The sequence below is a fragment of the Bos indicus genome, chromosome 27 (genome assembly GCF_029378745.1).
Source record: "Bos indicus isolate NIAB-ARS_2022 breed Sahiwal x Tharparkar chromosome 27, NIAB-ARS_B.indTharparkar_mat_pri_1.0, whole genome shotgun sequence".
Lineage (NCBI taxonomy): Eukaryota > Metazoa > Chordata > Mammalia > Artiodactyla > Bovidae > Bos > Bos indicus.
The window spans coordinates 16,523,892-16,544,411 of record NC_091786.1 but is presented as its reverse complement, the minus strand read 5'-3'; the positions used below and the strand labels follow the sequence as shown (position 1 = coordinate 16,544,411).

Genomic DNA, 20,520 nt, shown 5'->3' with positions numbered 1-20,520 from the left:
GTATATATACAACTTCTCTCTGTCTTTTCTCAGAAAATGGAATTAATGTTATAATTTATTTTTTAAAATCATATATTACATGTTGCATCCTAAAGTTCAGTCAGGCACTGATAACCTAAAAATGGATTTGCATGACTTCTGTGCAAGAGATAGAAATAATAGAAAATAAATGTTCTGATAACTAGTCATTAAAATACTACATTGCCCTTCTGAAAAAGGCAGTTTGAAGGAATAAATTACTATTTTGTTTAACTACCTTCCCCCATAATAATTTGTTTGACTGTTCTTGGTTTCTTTAGTACTTCTTTCTAGGCCTGGCCATTTTAGGACCCGTATGTTTGTTGAATGACTGAAAGAAGGTATAAATCAGTAATACCAGATTCCAGAGTAATTTCTAGCAAGATCCAGGCCACCTTAAACGATAGTAAATCCTTTCTGATGAAACCAGTATTGTAGAGTACAGTTTTCTTTTTTAAATCTGTTATTGGAGTATTGGATATTGGTATAGGTTTTATTGAGTACTGGAGTCTGGATTAAGATGTCACCAAGATTTCTTTTCCAAAGGAGGGTTTTCTTAAAGCAGTCAGTTTTTGTCTGACACAAAATGTTTACAACTTGCTTTTAAGATTTAGAACTCCATCTCTACCTCTCAATATTTTAAGATTAATAACAGCACATTCACAACTAACTCAGTTATGATATTCTTAGCGTGGTATTCCAATGCCTATAACTTTATGCTTCATTTAATGTAAATGAAGTTTGCACTTCTATGTAACAGGATGGCATGATAAATATACTAACTTGATGGATACAGGATCGTGTGAATTGTTTTTTCTATCCTTTTCCCTTTTTTATCCTAAACTTAGTCACATGGGATCCTTGAACTTTGTGTGGGGATCCATTTGGCCCACATTTAGTTGGGTTTATGGGCTTCCCTGGTGGCTCAGCTGGTAAAGAACCCATCTGCCAATGCAGAAGACACAAGAGACACGGGTTCGATCCTTTATACTTTAATTCTTTTCATTCCTCCCACTATGGGCAGGTGAGGTAAACTTTTGATGTGTTGATTTTTTATTTCCATCAGTAGTGATAGATTTATGAAGATCACCTTTTTCCTGTTTAGCCGCTAAGTCATGTCCAACTCTTGGTGACCCCATGGACTGTAACTAGTCTCTCCTCTGTTCATAGGATTCTCCAGGCAAGAATACTGGGGTGGGTTGCCATTTCCTTCTCCAGGGGCTCTTCCTGACCCAGGGATCAAACCTGCATCTCCTGCATTGGCAGGCAGATTCTTTTTACTACTGAGCCACCAGGAAAGCCCATGATCACCTTCCCAGGCTTATGAGGAAAGAACCGGGACTTGAAGAGTTGGCCGGGCCTGTTAAATCACATCTCTTCACCCGGTAAGAACAGGAAAAGCAGAAGGGAGCCCCCTGGTGGCTGTGAGTTTCAGCTGTGGACTAGTCAGCCAGGTTTTGGATTCTCTGCCGCTGCTGCTGCTAAGTCGCTTCAGTCATGTCCGACTCTGTGTGACCCCATAGACGGCAGCCCACCAGGCTCCCCCATCCCTGGGATTCTCCAGGCAAGAACACTGGAGTGGGTTGCCATTTCCTTCTCCAATGCATGAAAGTGAAAAGTGAAAGTGAAGTCTCTCAGTCGTGTCCGACTCTTAGCGACCCCATGGATTACAGCCTACCAGGCTCCTCCGTCCATGGGGTTTACCAGGCAAGAGTACTGGAGTGGGGTGCCATTGGATTCTCTCTGCTCTGCAAATGGCAACCCACTCCAGTGTTCTTGCCTGGAGAATCCCAGGGATGGGGGAGCCTGGTGGGCTGCCGTCTGTGGGGTCGCACAGAGTCGGACACGACTGAAGCAACTTAGCAGCAGCTCTGCAACTGGTTGGGTAACTTAAGGCAACTTACTCAACTTTTTGAGGCTTAAGACAGGTTAGTGAATGTAAGTGCTTAGATGACTAAGAGTAAGGGAATTCTTTAATTAATTCACTGATGAATCTGTACTATGATGATGACCTTAGTCCAGTGATTTTTCAGCTCTAACCCTCTGTGTTATGGAAGATGAGGAGAGGCCGTTGAGCTTACAGAATAATTGTGAGTATTCAACAAAATGGCATATATAAACCATATGCTGAGTGTGCATCCAAGAACTATAAGGTGGAAAAAGTAATCTGCGTTGGAATTGAAAACCTTTTAAAACGAGAAACAAACTGCTAGAAGCAGTGCCGTTGGAATGTGATACGCTTGCATCCTCTGGCTCTTAATCCCTCCCTCCCAAGACTGGCTGGTGTACGTAGTTTTATCGCAGCAGTATGTGTTCAGATGATACGTTTGATACCCAAGGATGATCCTCTTTAAACGAGCTTACCCATGGAAGCCCTCATTAACAATATTAATGATTCTGACATGGAAATCAGAACTTGGAACCATTTTCCACAAAGCATAAAAACATGATTTAGCAGGGCTTGCCATGGGAATGACTCTTTGCAAAGCTAAAGCAATCCCTGGACTTGAAACATGATGCTTAAAATCTGATTATGAACTTTAATTAATACGTTTTAGTAACTTGGCAAGTCAAAAAGCTTCCTCAGCTGATTTTAAAACTGCAGCAGTTTTAATTGAAAGAATTGATAGATATACAGTTTAATTAAAATGATTTAAATAGGCAATCTAAATAATGAAAAAACAGATTGACAGTTACTGCATAAGAAGCTTTCCCTTTAATCGTTAACTTATGATCTAATTCAATGCAATATAATTATATAATTTCCTATATATAATAAGACTTTTAAGAAGTCTTTTTTGTTTGTTTAGTTCTCATTGTAATGTAATTTGTTTCATAAAGTTGTACTTCGATCTGGCACTGGAAGTAGTTTCATATATATTAATAAATACTTTTGAATATTAAATCATTGAAGCTGTCAGTTGTTATCCATTGACTCAGATTAAATGAAAGAGATGAAAGTATATCTAAGCTATAAAGAGAAAATGAAAGAAGGTTATACTGGCAAAACTCTTAAAGGACTGTTGGTACTTAAGTTTGACTTGGCTTTTTATTGTGTGCATTTTAAATATGACTTAAAATTCATGGTTAGGGAAATTTACAGTTAAATTTTTTTTTAATTCATTGCTTTCCTTTATTGTCCCTCTGTCACTGTGTTTATTCTGGACTTTCCCCCCTGTCCCCCCACTGGGCATATACTTCTGTGTTTGTACTTCTGGTGTTTGAAATATAACTAAACCAAATCAAGGTTGTACTCTATATATACAGTTTTATAAAGATTTATATTTTTGCTCAATCTGTATATTGTTGACACTGTTCCTTATAAATAATAGACATACCATTTTTTAAAGCTGTGTCATATGTACCGTAATAAATTAGCCACGTCCCCTTTTTGTCCTGATGCTATGAAACATGCTTAATGTTTTAATGACACAGAATAGCAAGGTTTTTTGCAGCATCAGATCTTTTACCCAGATCCCCAAATGTTGGGAAAACAACAAAACCAGTTTTTTCCATCTAGTCTCTGCATTTGTGCATTCTGTTGAAGACAGGACTTTGCCAGGAAATGGCAGGCTGTGTTGAATTTCCCTCGTGCGTTTCTCCAATCAGAGGACACAGCCAGAGACTCAGAGGTGTAACAGAATGGCTGGAGCCAGACTCTTTGGGATTGAGCCCCGGTTCCACCAGGAATAAACTTAATTGTGTGACTTTGGGCAGGTGGCTGACATTGTTTCCTCATCTGAAATAGACATGGTTTCCTCTTCTCTATTTAACTCTATTAAACTAACTAACAACGCACTTCTTAGAGTTTCTGTAAAGATGAAAAGCTTTGAGAAATACTTGAAATCGTAGCTGGTATATCGTGAACTCTGTATAATAGATGGATTTGCTGTTTTATAATAATATCACCATTACCACTTGACTTGACTTTGCTGTGTTCTTAGTCTCAAATGGCTTCTCACAAAATAACACGGCAAACTCTTGCTTTTGGAAGACTGGATCATGGTCGCAGTAGGTACCGTGTTGTTCACCTTTGTGACAGGTCTTACTCTTTTTAGCCATGAGAAGACAGAGCGGTACACAGTGGACTGTGCTGTATGCTGATGTGCTGCATAGGGGCTTGCGTGGCCTGTGGGGGTTGCTTCTTAGTGGACTCATTTTGCCCTTTTTTAAATTTATCAAAAGCATGGGATATTTATCCTATTTGTGTGCTCTTGAGCATTTAGTGAAAGTGTATTACTCTCTTTTTAGAAGTATAAGATTTTTTTTTTTTTTTTGGCAGAGAATTTTTGTCTGCAAGACTATTAAACATGACTCTCTCTATATTTTCCTTATGTTTTATACTTACCAACGCCAGTAAAAATACATGATAATATCTTATATTCTTGAGGTAAAAGGAAGTATGAAACTTTTATTTGACTCCCAAAAGCATTTTTTCTGTGTCATTCCCTAGGTGGACTGTATAGCCATTTTAGCATCTGAAATGTCTTTAATTTAACAGACTCTTATCTCATTTGTTGCTATATTTTAGTCAGCAATAACTATGTAATTTTGCCAACTAATGCAAAAACAGGCAGGAACATTAAATATATACATGTTACATATTTATATTATGATCTACTGTATTTAACGTTTCTAAAAGAACTAAAGAGTTTTCATTTGTTAGATACTGTTGCATGTCAGATTGGTGCAGTCATTTTCAAGAGTGGTTAAATTTCAGAAATAGAGCTTTTTATATGAAGAAACTCATTTTATCACCTTTGCACATTAATGTTATCAAGGCAAAACTTGAGTGATAGCAGATCTTTCTTATATTTACAGTAAATTTAGAGGTTACAGTGTAAACAGATAAATAATTGGATTGCTGTTTAAATCTTTAGCCCAACATAATAAGGATTTTCCTATGGACACTCCAGGATCTCTCAAGGTGTTATGTTAATAACATTATCAGTCTGAATCTTTTGTTTAATGAAAATGAGATTAAAAAGAAAATTCAGAAAAGTTTTTATCACTTAAAGAAGAAACATTGCATATTCATTATCTCTGATGGACGTCTTTTGAAAAAATTTGGTAGATTTACAGAAAAGTTGAGCAGCTAGTACAGAGTTCCCATATGGTCCCCTGCCCTACACAGTTTCCCCTATTATTGTCTATTTGTTATAATTGACGAACTAATATCAATACGTTCTTGTTGACTAAGGCCGTTACTCAGTTCCTTGGTTTTTATCCAGTGTGCTTTTTCTGGTCCAGGATCCTACCCAGGACCTCACATGACCTTTAGCCGTCATATTTCCTTAAGTTACTCTGGTTTGGGACTTGTTTTTCATACTTACCTTGTTTTTTGATGAACATCTGTTTTTCAGCACATCCTTAATAAGCACCCATTTACCAGGCCCTGAACAAAACAGGCAACAAATCCATGCCCTCAAAAGATTTAGTTTTTAGGAGAGAGCTTATCGTTTACTCTTTAAATTTAAAGACGAATGCTTTGTAGCACATTACTAAGCACATTGCTATTTAATATGACAATTGAGCGACTTCTGATTTTTCCATAATGAGCAGAAAAAAATGGAGTAACCATTTGCAGATTAACTGCAGAAGAATAGCTGTTGTATCTCTAGTCTGTAGAAGACAGCTGTTCTTTTTAAGTGAGTATTGTTTTTACATTTGAGAAAATATTTAGTTCCAAAAGAGTTACTCTGTTTATGATGAGACTATAGAAATGGAGAAAAGAAGGGTCAACCCCTTGTTGCCTCCAGGGAAAATATCATCAAAAATTACAGTTGAAGTTTTTCTGGTGGTTGACTAAGAAGCTTTTCATACAATTGCTGCCATAAGCTTGGTTGCAGAGAAGTTAAAAAAAAAGGTATGATGATACGGTATATCCGAGATGAGGGTAGGGTTTGCAAGTTTATGTTGCCAAATTGTTGCTGATTGTAAGTAATTTTTAGCTGGAGTAGCCAAAGAAGCTGAAATAGCAGGGTTTTGTTGAAAGCTTTGGTACTAGAACTTGATATGGGGCCAACACCTGTTAAACCAAGAAAATAGGAAAATTCCAGGAAGAAAAGGTACTCTCTGGCCATGGGAATTTGAATCAGTTGAATTCTTTTGGGCACTATAGTGACTACATATTATTTTATTTCTGCCTTAAAGATTGCTGTGTTGAAAGCATCTTGCTGACTGGTGGCAGCTGGGGAGACTGCTGGCTGTTCCTGTCCAAGGCCAGTGTTCAAGTTAACAGGCCATCAGCCATCAGGGATGGGCAGCAGAAAGCAGTTATTTTTGGAAACTTTTATTTACTTTTGGGCCACTTACTTGAGCAACTAACACTGTACCCTACAGCCTTTGAATAATTGGACTGTGTAAGGAAGATGCCATCGGTACCTGTCTAATCATGGGCCTGTTTAAATACATGGACATGAATGAAACCTTTTTGAAAGAAATTTTGCTGTGAGCAGTATTTTCAGCCACATTGGTCAAGCTCTTTGAACAGTTACATTGTATTTTTTCTTTCAGCTCTATTTTTCCACTGTAGGCACATTTAAAATCAGTTTCCATAGTGACATCTGGTGGTAGTTTGGAAATCCTAGAGAGTATGTTAGGAATGATAAATATTTTTATTTAATAGCTCCAGATTTCCGGCTTCTTTCAAATTTTTCAGCTTTTAACAAACTCCCCCTGAAAATGCCTTCCTTGTATTCTTGAGATTGGAGAAACTAGCCATCTCTTGCTTCCGTCGTGTTTCATTAAAGCTGATAAATGATTCTTAGAACATTGCTGGATGGTGCGTATATACCAAGCTTGTCTGAACTTGTCTTCTGTGCTCAGCATGCACAGTGTCGAATCACACAGCAGCATCCTTACCTTGCCTGCTGCTTGTGCGCTGTAACCTTTCGACGAGAAAGGTGTCATTTCCACCATAGCCATCTCACTGGCTTTTTCTGGTACGTCTCGGATGATCTCGTCTGGCTGCAGGGAGCTCTGCCGCAGCCCTGGGCTATCACTTCTTTGTCTCTCACAGCCCAGGCTTACAGATCATCCAGCCGGTGCATGCCATTGTTGCTCCCCCAGAAAGTGAAAGAGGAACACAAAATAGGCACAGAGAGGGAGGTATTTGAAGACAAGAGGGAAATCATTAGAAGTCAGCGTATGGATGTATATATGTGCCAAATAAAATGGAGTGTGTTGAAAAAAAAATCTCTTTAAAACCAGAGTTTAGGTATTTATAGTTTTGGTTGGTTGTTTCAGGAAAAGTGAATTTATAACCCAGTGTGCAGAAAAGTAGGAGTTATTGAAAGCTGGTTTGGTAGAAGATCGTGGACTGAGGAAAATGGGACTGGGTTTAGTTTTGAGAATGAGCGCAGTAGGTCGATTCACTTCCAGCAAAAGGTACCAACGAAGAAGTCTTCATGATGGAATTTTGAAAATTTGTTTCTTTTGAATGAGTTAAGATAACTGGAGTTACAGAAGAGAGCCATCTATGCATGCTAGCTGTGGCTCTAGGAAGGATGGGGGAGAGAATGGTGACAAGTGTACAAGAGCTGGAATAATGACTGAAGGAATAAGGAATAACTGAGTAAGGACTGAAAGAATAAAAACTGCTGTGGCCAGATTTCTAAGTAGTTGCTTTGTTGGTTGTCTCAGCAACCAGGATGCCTATAAAGAATAACCGAGATTCTGATGAGCCCCTGGTTAAGGAGGTACCTCACTCTGGACTCTTACAAACCCTCTGCAAAAATTTCTCTGCCAAAGTATGGTCTATTCCCACCTACGCCATGCTTTCAGAATAGTGGTTCGAATTAGAATCTGCAATTAAAATAGTGCTTAGGCAGTGGACCCTGGACCTCTGTGACCAAGCAGAGCCCTGGAATCTTCTCTGCTTTACTGTCCTTTAAGTTTGGGAAGGACTCTTACCTCCACAGTGGGAAACTGCTTGTGGAGTCTCATCATGGCAGCCCCCACCCACGTCCGTGGTACCCAGCACCCTTGCTGTGGTGGTGTGTGTGACAATGAATCTGTGGCTAATGATAACAGGATAGCCTAATGGTGAAGAGCCAAAGTTCTGGAATCAGACTGGCTCATTCACATCTCAGTTCCAGCTCTTTAATTGTTGACTGACTCCTTAATCACTGTGCTTCTCAATCACTCTTATGGCTACGGCCATTTGCTTACTTTATCTAAACTTCTGCCTCCTCGTTTGTGAAGCTCGGAAGAAAATCAAATGATTCCTGTGTTCTTTAAATGATTTAATGCATGTAAGCACCTAATGAAGTCCTTGACATGCAGTAAATCCTTATACTATTAAATTATTATAAATATAGCAAATTTACTCATTTTATTATCTAAGCTTTTTTTTTTTTTTGAAGAAGGGATTATTCCATATGCCCTCCTTTCCCTTTGGAAGTTAAAAATTCACCTTATTTTTTAGTAATTTTGCTCTTTTACAAGGATTTAATAAAAGACATTAAAACATGAACATCTCAGAAGTCACTATATGAAATATACATAATCAGTCCAAGAATTCATGAAATAGGAACACCTGAGTATCTCACTTAGGCATGTTTAATTGCTGATTCACGCAATTTTAGTTTCTCCCATATTTGAGTGGAGCGGCTTTGGTGTCTCACTTTGAACTGATGGTAATATCTGGCGATTCCCTGGACCTTGACACCTTCCCTCCAGACTGTGGCTCAGCAGTCAGGCGCAGACAGGTGGGCTCCCCCTCAGTTGCTAGGTTGATTGGGGGAGAGGGCAGTTCCCAGCGGAAGCATCTGTGTCATACATGCGCACTGCAGTCTGGACGCTTTCAGACCAGACTCCACGTGGAACTGGATGGAAAATCAATAGCTGTTTTTGTCTGTGATTTAAATCTTGTAATGTATTTGCATTTTCTGTCTCTTTTTTCCTTCTACCCTGACACTAAAAAAAAAAACCTATTGTATATGAATGAACACTTAATTTACTCCTTCTGAATACTGATCTGCAAAAAAAAGGACAGAACAGCATTGACCGGTCTTTTCAGGGTTTTCACAGTAAATTTGGTTGGCTGCACCTTTGTCATACTAATGGTAAGACTGATGGGATTTTGTTGGTACCTGAAGTCAGAGATTCCTGGTGTTGGAACTCCAGCTCTGCCATTTCCTATGACCCTGGGAAAGCCTCATCACTTTTAATCTGAGATTTTCATTCACAAAATGAGAATAATAACACCACATATATGGGAAGATTAGATATAAGGAGTGAATAAAATAATGCATGTAAGATAGTTATAGTGCCTGATATATAGTAAAGACGGACAAACCTTTTCCTAATTATTGTTATTAAATGCCTACAAATGATGTTGAGAGGGAGACACAGCTTTTAAAATGAACTAGTTGAGGATTAGCATTCAAAAGAGGTGAGTACAAGTACCGTGTACCTGTCTTGAAATTTTCTAATAATGCTTCACCTGCCAAGTGAATTATGTTGCATTTTCATGACAGGGCAGAAATGAGAAGCATGTGTGCATTCATTTGTTTATGTAATCCTCTTAGGACATTCAGTTATTCCCCGATGTCCTTTGTTATCAATTGATGGGAGCGATAAAAAAGAAAAACTGGAAAAGATTACTTTCCCACGGTTACACAGGGTGCTCTTCTTTCAGGCTAAAAACAGATATAATTTTGCTAATTTAGTGAACAGATTCAGTATGCATAGCCTCATGTTTGGACAAGAGAAAGAGGAAAACATGTTTGACTTATCTGCTGCACAGACACCAGCTAGCTCCTTTTTTATTTAAGAGTTCTGAGTCTTTGTTCTATAGTTTTAGGAGATCCATTTTGAGGGTTTGCTAAGAATTAATGAAGCAGTAGTCGTAATGCTTCTGAATAGCAATACATATTCATTTTATGGTAATCCACTTCACATTTTAATATTTAGGTTTGCTCTTTATAAGTTGGTAACCTTTGGGGAAGGGTTAGATATAATTATTTAACATGTAAAATAAAGGAGGTCTTTTTTTATATTAATAACCTCAGATAAGCATATATATAAATTTACATTGTGATCAAAAAATAAGAAATCCAGATGTATATTTGGTCAAAATAAATACTGCTTCATTTCTGAGCACAGATTAAATTAATATTTGTTACTTTTTCTATAGTATTTTGCATTCCATGGAAAACTTTAGGGATTCTAGAGTTGTGCTAAGTCGCTTCAGTCATGTCCGACTCTGTGTGACCCCATAAACGGAAGCCCACCAGGCTCCCCCGTCCCTGGGATCCTCCAGGCAAGACCACTGGAGTGGGTTGCCATTTCCTTCTCCAGTGCATGAAAGTGAAAAGTGAAAGGGAAGTCGCTCAGTCATGTCAGACTCTTAGTGACCCCATGGACCACAGCCTACCAGGCTCCTCTGTCCATGGGATTTTCCAGGCAAGAGTACTGGAGTGGGGTGCCATTGCCTTCTGCATCTAGAGTTGCAGGATTTCCAAAATTCAACCTGGATCATATTGAACACTAAAAGTAGCATTAATTCACAGTGATGCTCTTTGCTGTGGCTCAGATGGTAAAGAATTCACCCGCAGTGCAGGAAACCCAGGTTCAGTCCCTGAGATGGAAAGATCCCTGGAAAAGGATATGGCAGCCCACTCCGGTATTCATGCCCAGAGAGTCCCGTGGACAGAAGAGCCTGGTGGGCTACAGTCCATGGGTCATAAAGAGTCGGACATGAGTGAGTGACTAGTACACACACACAGTGCATAAGAGAAAAAATGCAGTGATGTATTTTGGGAAAACCAAATGACAAGATTACACCATTGAATAAAAAGGTGGGGTGTGCCCAAGACAAATGGATATGTCCGCTGTTAATCATCCTGAGACTAAGTAAGCCTGTGAGTGATTTCAGACAGACATTCTAGCCGTCTTCCTAGTAATTTTATAGCTCTACCTCTTACTAGTTGACTTGTGTCCGAGTTTGGGTCCATATGAGGACAATTCTGTACCAAGTTCAGTTAAGATATACATTCATTCTTGTTCATTCATTTAATAAATAGTTATATAAATAATAAACAGTAATGTGCTGGGTAAACTGGTATTTGACACGGAGGCTGTCTGCCCCTATGGAGCTTGTAACGTGGTGAGAGCACTGATGTTTGTAGCATCTTGATTGTGTTGCTATTTGTTTAAGGCAACACAATCTATTTAGGCAACACAATTCTATTAAAAGAAACAGAAGGATTTCAGGACGTAAGAGACCATATTTGCCCATTCATTTCTTTGGGCTGTTTTGAGACTTAAATCAGATAATTTTTGTAAAGCAAAGCACTCCACATAGTGCCTGGCACCTAATACTAATGATGACAGAAACTTCTATAAGAGTGATATTATGTGCCGAATGCTGTATTCTGATCACCGTAAGTGTATTAGTTCATTTAATCAACATACTGTTGTTATCCCATTGTATAGAAGAGGAAACCAAGATGTAGAGAGGTGAGAGAGTTTGCTTAAGATGGCTTAGCTGTGAGCCTTGCGTAAGTCAGAGTTGTCGTGTCGACTGACACTTTACCATGGAGACAGGTTGTTATTGTTGTTGACATCGTGCTTCATGCTTTTCTTCTTCCTTCGCTAGGTGTCATAGAGACTTCAGATCGGCTGGACCGCGAGTCGACCTCTCATTACTGGCTGACAGTCTACGCATCTGATCAGGGCGTGGTGCCCCTGTCCTCCTTTGTAGAGGTCTACATAGAGGTGGAGGATGTGAATGACAACGCTCCGCAGACGTCAGAGCCTGTTTATTATCCGGAAATAATGGAAAACTCTCCCAAGGATGTATCTGTGGTCCAGATCGAGGCATTTGATCCAGACTCTAGCTCTGATGACAAGCTGACATACAAAATCACAAGTGGAAATCCACAGGGATTTTTTTCAATTAATTCTAAAACAGGTATGTGTTAATACTATTATGTATGAAATATTCATGCTTGTACGCTCTTGATTTGGGGAAATGTAAGAATTAAATTTCTTTATTTGCCACTTTTCTTTCATTTTTGATAAATCATTTTCCCTTAGAATTATTCAAGACAAGCCTTTATTCTCTGATGAAAATTTAGCCCCATTTTTTTTTTTCCTTTCAATTTGCTTTTATAAAACTACTTTGCTTCTTAGTAGAGTTTCATTTACAGGTGAAAAAGCAAATATTGTAGTTTTGTTAATAGCTCTTAAATTTAGTAATGTATTTTAAACTTAACTGCAGATTCTACTGCTGCTGCATTTTCCAAACTCTCCATTTTATGAAAACTATCAAAAGAGTTTATTTCACAGTTCACAGTACTTTTTTTTTTTTTTTTAATGTTGTTTTGGAATTTTTCCATAGAGCAATGCTGTGTGTCTGCAGGCAGTAAAGGATCAGAATTCAGTAATTTTCAAATTGGGAGCAAAGTTTTGAACTCACACATCAAATTTTCCTTCTGACCATTTTTTTTCTCTGAATGTCCAACATTCTAAGAAGGTAATTCCTTGACTCCAAAGTCCTTATAAACTACGAATGTTTGAACTTTTACATTTGACAGTGCATCAACTTTTTCCTTAAGTCTTGGTTCTCTTTATCCTATCTCACATACACAGAGGTTCAGCAGAGCTATCCTTTGTGTAGTAAAAAGTTAGCTACCATTTATGCATGAAAAGTTTGCAAGTGGAGTTTACAGACTTTCTTGATCAGAGTTAAATAGGAACTGCCGCATGACACCAAGAGAACAGTTCCTTCACAGGAGATAAAACTTCTCTTGAAGGAGGTCGTGAGCCTTTGGACCTCGACTGTTCAGTGAGTCAGTACTTTCCATAGAATCTAGTTTCCATAATCTAGATTATGAAGAAGTAGATTTATAATTTACATACCTCTGTCAGGACTTTGCTTCTTGTGTCTTATTTGGGGGAACTGTCCTGTTCAGTTTTTGAGTTGTCTATTTGATATATCAAGGAAATAATATATAAAAACCAGAATTAAGAAGGCATTCTCAGCTTCCTTGCCAGTCTTTGTTATTCTTTTTTTTGTTGTTGTTCTGTTCTTATTTTATAATTTACTTTGTTGAACTTAAAAGGAAGCAGTTTTTAAGGTGGAGAGAAGCTTGAGTTCAATATCCATGTACTGAAATGCCTGTAGAAAGACGCTTGATAAGGGAGCATGTGTGTATGTAATATTTTGTGTCTTAAAATGTATGTTAAAAAATTAGTTTTCAAACCTCTTGTCACCATATTCCAACCTGTCCTATAGACTGTCTTTCTTGATGAGTACAAGTAAACAAGATTGATTTTTGATTATACTTTTGCCTTGAGATTAATATGCTCATGCTCTTTGGCCAAATTCCGATGTGTTCCTCTGATGGAGATTAAGAGTGAGGTTTGGATTGTTAGAAAACCAGTAGCTGATTAAGAATGATTAAGCCCTATAAGAATTTAATTATGTGGGAGAGAAACAGGACTTGAGGGTCTTTGCTTTTGGAAGTATTAGGAGTAGGATGCCAGGAGGGTTTCTTGAGCCCAAGAATAAGCGCTGGAACTAAGAGATTGTACAAGAACACCCTGGTGGTTCAGACAGTAAAGAATCTACCTGTAGTGCAAGAGACCCAGGTTCAATCCCTGGGTTGGGAAGATCCCTGGAGAAGGGCATGGCAACCCACTCCAGTATTCTTGCCTGGAGAACCCCCATGGACAGAGGAACCTGGCAGGCTATAGTCCGAGGGGTCACAAAGAGTCGGACTCGACTGAGTGAGTAACAATTTCACTTTACTTTTTCAGAAAGATTGGAATCAGCAATACCTCTGGTTACTAAAGGCTTGTTTAAGCAGTGTCTTTTATACTGTTTCACTGCATTACTCATAAGTCAGTTCAGTCTCATTTTTGGGGAAATGAAAGAACTAAGAGCTAAAAAATTTAGAATGCACTGTCAAATATAAAAGAAGAAAGATAAGATATTTATAAAAATTTCAGAGGATGATTTCACAGTCAAGAAACTATTTGCTTGAAACGGGGGTTGGTCACAGACCTTGAGAAGTCTAGAATCCACAGCCTCGAGGTGGTAATTCAGGAACATAACCACCCCTTTTAAACAGTTGCTTGATTGGTTAGATTTTAAAATGTTTTCACTTTTTTTTATATCATCTCTCTTGTAGATTAGATTAAGTCCTCTGTGAAGAGACAGGCAAGCAGGCTGTACATATGCCCTTTGGAATATCTGAGCAGATACCGTATGTCTGGACATAATGTGTATTTGAGGAGAAGGAGAAAGAAACTGAGAGAAATTATATAAGTTGGAGCTACTGTGGGGAGCCTTGAAACCTTGGTTATCTGTCTGCAGCCTCTGAAATGATGATGACGCTGCTGTTGTGTTATGTCTTGAAGAAACGGGATTAATGTGGCATCGCCACTCCCTTTAAGTCTGTCTGTTCTGACAACTCTTTGGAAGGGATGTCTGCTGAAACCTCAAAACCCTTCCTTATCTTTGGGGAGAAGAAATCCCATTTCGGAGTCCACAGCTAGCTCCCAGACCCTTGGGCGGTATACAGATCCTGTTGATAAAACAGTGGGGAAAAATTCATGCAGATTCCCAAGAGGTTTTATTTATTTATGAGTTGAAGGCAGATAACAGTGGAGAATAACTATAGTTAGCACTCAGGATTATTTGTTGTGAAGCATGTAGTAAAGTGTTGTTCGTAAAAATGTCTGATCATTCTACAAGTCACCTAAGTCTCTAAAAGTCTAGAAATAACCATATGTTAGCATGGGCACTGTAAAAGAAGATAGTAAATATACAGCCTCACAAGGTCTGCCTCTGGATTCTTCTGTTTCCGCAACTCAGCAGATAATTTGGGCATGATCTTCAGGGTCCAAATGTAACGCCTCGTAGGATACATGTGCCTTGGAACTTTTAAAGCAGATTGACTTTCAGTAGGCTGGTCAGGATCACTGGGGGCCAGATTGTGATAGCTGGTGAAGACAGTCAGGTAGAAGAAAGTTCCTGTGATGCGCTGACCCATCACACCACCTGGGGTCCCAGAATCATGTTGCTTAATTATTAATGGCAGAGGGAGAAAATCACCGGGCTGGAAGGCATGAGATGTGGGCTGTAGTGAGGTTTACCTCTGAGATCTTGGACAAAACTGGCTGCCAGGTCCTTAGGTTTATGATTAGTGATGAGCATCTTTGCAGCTGGGAGAGATGCCACAGCCTCGCCCGTGTGCATGTGTAAGTTACCTCTGCTCTGTTAACACTGCGTGAGATAAGCAGGGTCTCAGTAGATTGATAAATGCATGCCTGTCCTTTGGATGAGCAGATCTGATGGAGTAAAATGGGTCTACTTGCTTCTGAGTGGTGAAGAGAAATTTAGAAACCTGGTGATGATCACAACATCCAGCAGGCTGAAGGAAATCTGAATTCATTGCCATTCAAATCATTTTTTACACATCAGATGTTTACTGAGCCGCTGCTGTCTATTCAGCATGTTAAGAGATGCTCTGAGAGTTGGTAGTCTGCGTGCGTGAAATAGCAGAGAGAGACAGGTGAATGTGAGATGTGTGCCCGGGTGCTAATAAACGCCTCTGGAGGAAGTGGGAAAGTGATGATGACGGATGTGGTGGTGCAGTAAGGAGGATGAGGCCCCTTGGAAAAGTTAGTGTGCCGATACAGCAAGTAGTCAAGTGGATGGAGGGAGAAGGGGTTCGGGGGTGTTCTTCATGTTGGGACAGTTGGAAGGAGTGGTGAGGCCAAGAAATCCGGTTCGATGAGTGTATGAGAGAATGGCTGTGCTTGGTGGAAAGGCGTAAATACCAGAAGAAGGGTTCAAGGATAATATTTATGTTATTTTTATAAATAATGACCTATTTTGGAGAGTCTCTGTGCAATCCCTTGGAATGTTCTGTATAAACTTAAATCAGATGACCTCACTAAGTCCTCCTGGAGAGGAGGAAACATCCCCCTAGAACCTTTCTCTCTCCTATTGTCATAGTGGGATGCCTATGTTTTTTAAAATGGAACTAAAAAACCTTGTCTAGGACTGGGTTTGATCAGCTGAATTGGAGGTTCTCAGTGACAAGTTTGGATGAACATTTTAAAATGTATTTTGTGCCTGAAACTGCCTTTCTGCATCTCAGATGGTTCCAGTTATGTTGTTTATAGCTGGGGTGGCAGGGTGTTTCCTTTTAACAGAAGGTACAAGCAAAAGTGACTTGATCTAGTTTTCTTTTCTAATACACACTTTTGTTAACACCAGAAGTTCTTATAACATTTTTTGTTTGATTATGCTCAGTATCAGGGTAAATCTGCTTCTTTTAACAAAAATCATGCAGTTGCTTGATGTGGGAGAGAGGCAAGAGCAGAGAGTGTTAGATCGTCTGAGCCCTGGCAGCCTGGCTCCTGCACACACATGCGTCACAGCTTCCTTTGCAGAATGTCAAGGACAGAGACGAAGGGGACCCAAACAATGGGGACCAGTGTGCACTCCCAGGCTCCGCTCTGTGGGGAACCTCAGCAAACTGGAGCCGCCCCAGCAAAGTGTCTTTCTAGTCAGTGCTATCAACTTGAACTTTTGAGGTCTGATAGGTTCGAACGGTGGAGCCTGATGGGCTGCTGTCTGTGGGGTTGCACAGAGTCGGACACGACTGAAGCGACTTAGCAGCAGCAGCAGGAGCAGGTAGCTTACAGTTGGCATGTAATTTCCAAGTGTTCATTTGGGGCCTGTGCGTGCTTTAGAAACGACTACGCTTTTATTCCCTTATCTCTGTTGGTATTTTACAAGTTTTGGACACAAAGCAAGTATTGCTCTTTACTTTTAAAAAAGTTGTATTGGAGTGTTGTTGACGTACAATCAATTGCACATAGTTAAAGCCTGCGATTGGATGAGTTTTGACATAGCTTCGCAGCTGTGAAACCATCACCACAGTCAGGCAGCAAACCTACCCATCTCTCTCCCTGAGTTCCCCAAGCCTCTCCCTTCTATTGCTGCCTCCTCCCGCCCCCAGGCAGCCACTGATCTGCCTTCAATCACTGTATATTAGTTTGCCTTCCCTAAAATTTTCTATAAATAGACTCATAGAGTATATACTTTTTTTTTTTTGGTAAAGGTTCTTACTCAACATAACTTTCTTTTGGGAGTCACGGATGTTGTAGTGAGGACCGGGGCCCACTGAAATAGTTCATACCAGGCAGTTCTAAACCAGCTTGAGCTCCAGCATCTTGCCCTTTCCCCGGAAACAGCAGGGAAGGTTGCGACCCATTCTTTCTCCTGCTCCTCCTGCCTCCTGACTGACCCCGATGCAGACCCGCTTGGCTGCAGTGAATAATAAACTGTCTTTTCAGTGACAGTGGTCTTCTGATCTGGTGGCCTCACCATTCTGGAATGATAAGAAAGCCTACATTTTCAAGCACTTTGAGGCAACTACTGTTTGTATTTCTTTTACTAATGTACAAACAAGCGTGCGTTATTTTTTTTTTCTCGTCTTTTTCACAGGGGTGGTAGCATACTGAACACGGTGATAAATATCTCGGGTTTTTCCCTTATTAGCATTAGAGGCTGCACCTTAGGAAAATTACTTTATTGTAGTCATTGATGGGCTTGCCACGTTATTATAAGAATACAGGTACATATCCATGTACCTTTCATACCCATTTCACTGATCCACTTACTTTACACTATCTAGTAAATGTTTATGGGTTGTTGTTGTTGTTTTTTGTATCTTCCCATTCATTGGGGTACATCTTCCTATTTGGGAACAAACACTGGAAAAGAAATTTTTTATGGTTAAAAATAAGTTCATCAGAAATTAAGTATTAATTAAGTATGTATTAAGTAGAGCTGTCCTTTTTGAATATAGAGTGTGTTTGTGGATATGATTTCTGTGTGTCTGCAAGAACATCTTCAAAGGGTTTAGGCTCTTTGACAACTATTGGATCTGTTTCCATCTGTTTAAAATTTTAAATGGTTTAAAAATTTCTTGAGGCTGTTTCAGCTTACTGTTTTCCTAGCTGTTCCTTTATCAATTCTGGTTGAGTTAAGATTTCATGTGTTTTGGAGCCTGATCTCTACTCTAAATCTCTTATTATTACATCTGGAGCACGTGGCACCGTTGGAATCACAGAAGCCACAGATTCCCTCTCTTTGGGCTGATTTCTGTGAGACCGTCACGTGCTTGTTACCTTTGAGACTTGACCTTGAAGGAGACGGCCCAAGAGAAGCCAGCAGCCCTTGGCCTTCCTTCTTTTGCTGCTCTTCTATGCTGTGTTCTGATCTTTCTTGTCCCACTCGTCCACTCCTGACCTCACTTTTAGATCAGGCTGAAATAAAACTTTCTCCAGAAGCCAGAAGGGCAGTGACAAGTGTAGCTTATTAAGCATGTGGCACTTTATATATTACAGCAGCCTCACGGAGTTGATCTTTACAAGAAACCCTGTGAGATGGGCAGAGACTGCAAATGCCAGCAGTCTGCTGTCTTCTCCATTTGTGTTTTTCCCAGTTTTCAAGTAAATTATATGACTTCAGCAGAGAAGGAAATGGCAACCCAGCCCAGTATTCCTGCCTGTGAAATCCCATGGACAGAGGAGCCTGGTGGGCTACTGTCCATGGAGTCACAAGAGTCGGACACAACTGAGCAACTAAACCGCCAGTACATCAGGCTTCAGGGAGAGGTAGAGGCCACCTGAGGTCAGAGCCAGGAAGACATGAGTTTCATAACTGCTGCTTCGGGATGCAGGATCCCATGTTCACTTGATGGGCTTTCGGGTTTGGGATGTACATGCGGTTTTGGATCTGTTTTTTCTGTACCTTCTCTGTTTTTTTGCTGAATTACATGATGGTTGCTTTTTAGGCGCATCTTATTTCTAGTAATATTTTCAGACCGAAAAGCACAAAGCTTGTAAATAACACTAAGTGTTTAAACTTGTTTTATTAACCGCGTACGGCAAGGATCATTAAACCTTTGCCGGGAAGGGCCAAGTCTGAAATAATTTCAGCTTTGCACGCCACACAGTCTCTGTCACAGCCACTCAGCTCTGTCACTGCGGAGTGAAAACCGCCCTCAACAGCAGGGGAATTAATGAGAATGGCTGTGTGTGCCAATGGAATTTTATTTATGAGCATCGAAATTTGAATTTCATGTACTTTTCCTGTGTCACAATATATCCTTTTGTTTATTTCTGATTAAGGATGTAAAAGCCATTCTTAGTTTGTAAGCTATACAAAATCAGTTTGGCAGTAGTTTTCTGACCCTTTATATGTTGATGTATTTACTAGATGGGCTGGTGGTACTGCTGATTTATTTCTGAGAGGGTAGAACACTTGATATTCCTGCAGTAAGAATTAAATTTATTTTCCATTACTCCAAGCAGTGAATACTTTAAAAAAGATGAGATCTGTATTTTGCTTCTCCAGGTTATTAAAATTCTTCTTTAAAGAATAGGAGTAGAATATTAGTTACCAAAGTTGAAATCTCAGAAGACATTTATCAAGTTGATGATAGACTATTATTCAGATCTCTTCTACTTTGAGAAATAACTATTTCTTGTTAGAAGATAAAATATTTTCAAGTTTTGAGATTTTTCACACTTCTTTGTGCTATTATATTCTGTTAAAAAATATTTCAGAGCTTGAAATTCCAGCTCTCACAGTTGATTTTATGTATATTTATCAAATCTTTACCATTTTCTCCATTTTTGTTTATTCCTTATTCTGCATTGAGATGTTCATGCTCAAATTAACCAAGTTACAGCTTCATATGCTTTGTAGAGGACAACTTTATACAGGGACCTTTTATTCATTGATTTACATGCTGAATAGAATAATGTAGGGTTATTTTATGTTCAATGTAAGAAATGTTCTTTAATTGCAGATAGAATAATGTATATATGTGTATATATATATACACATATATACATAAAATATATACACATGTACATATATATATATAGTAGTCCCTAAAGCATGAGAAAGTCATAAAATGCTATAATAGTGAATAGGTATGCTGGGTAACCATCCATGTTCTAGTCGAGTGTCATATTACAACTGATTTTTCTCAATCAGAGTAAATGGCATTTTATTGTGGCTGAACAAAGTGCAATAGGAAACAGCTATAGCTGCAAACAACTTCCGAGGGTTTCCGGTAACATTTGATAGCAGCACAGGAAGGAAATGAAGGGCCAGTCATTTTACAATGGGAGGAATTCATTTAAAAAAAAAAAAAAAAAGTTTACTTATTTGTGGTCTTTTCCCAAATATTTGCAAATATTAAGGAAGACTCTATAGATTTTACCTGTTCTTCCTGCTTATTTTTTATTTTACCATGAAGTATGTTATCCTTAAAGTCTAATAAAAATCAGATTTTGTGCACTGCTTTTTCTGCACACGTTGGAATAGATAAGCTTTTCCCCCCAAAATCTGTTAATCTTGAATCCTTAAGATAAATTCTTTCAAGGAGTATTCTGTACTTTTCTATGTTGCTGGATATCATTTGCTAAAATTATTTTAAGTACCAGTATTTTAAG

At 39.0% G+C, this 20,520-nt stretch overlaps 1 protein-coding gene across 5 annotated transcripts in view; it reads left to right on the top strand.

Moving 5' to 3' along the window:
- Positions 1 to 20,520, top strand: part of FAT1 (FAT atypical cadherin 1) — a 125,665-nt gene that overhangs the window by 49,481 nt on the left and 55,664 nt on the right. For all 5 annotated transcript variants that reach the window (XR_002180039.2, XM_070781738.1, XM_019953462.2 and 2 more), the window contains exon 3: positions 11,624 to 11,938. Coding sequence is in view for 4 of the 5 variants with exons in the window: in XM_070781738.1 (XP_070637839.1) it covers positions 11,624 to 11,938 (315 nt within the window). In the remaining variant the exon portion in view is untranslated. The remainder of the gene's footprint in view (positions 1 to 11,623; positions 11,939 to 20,520) is intronic.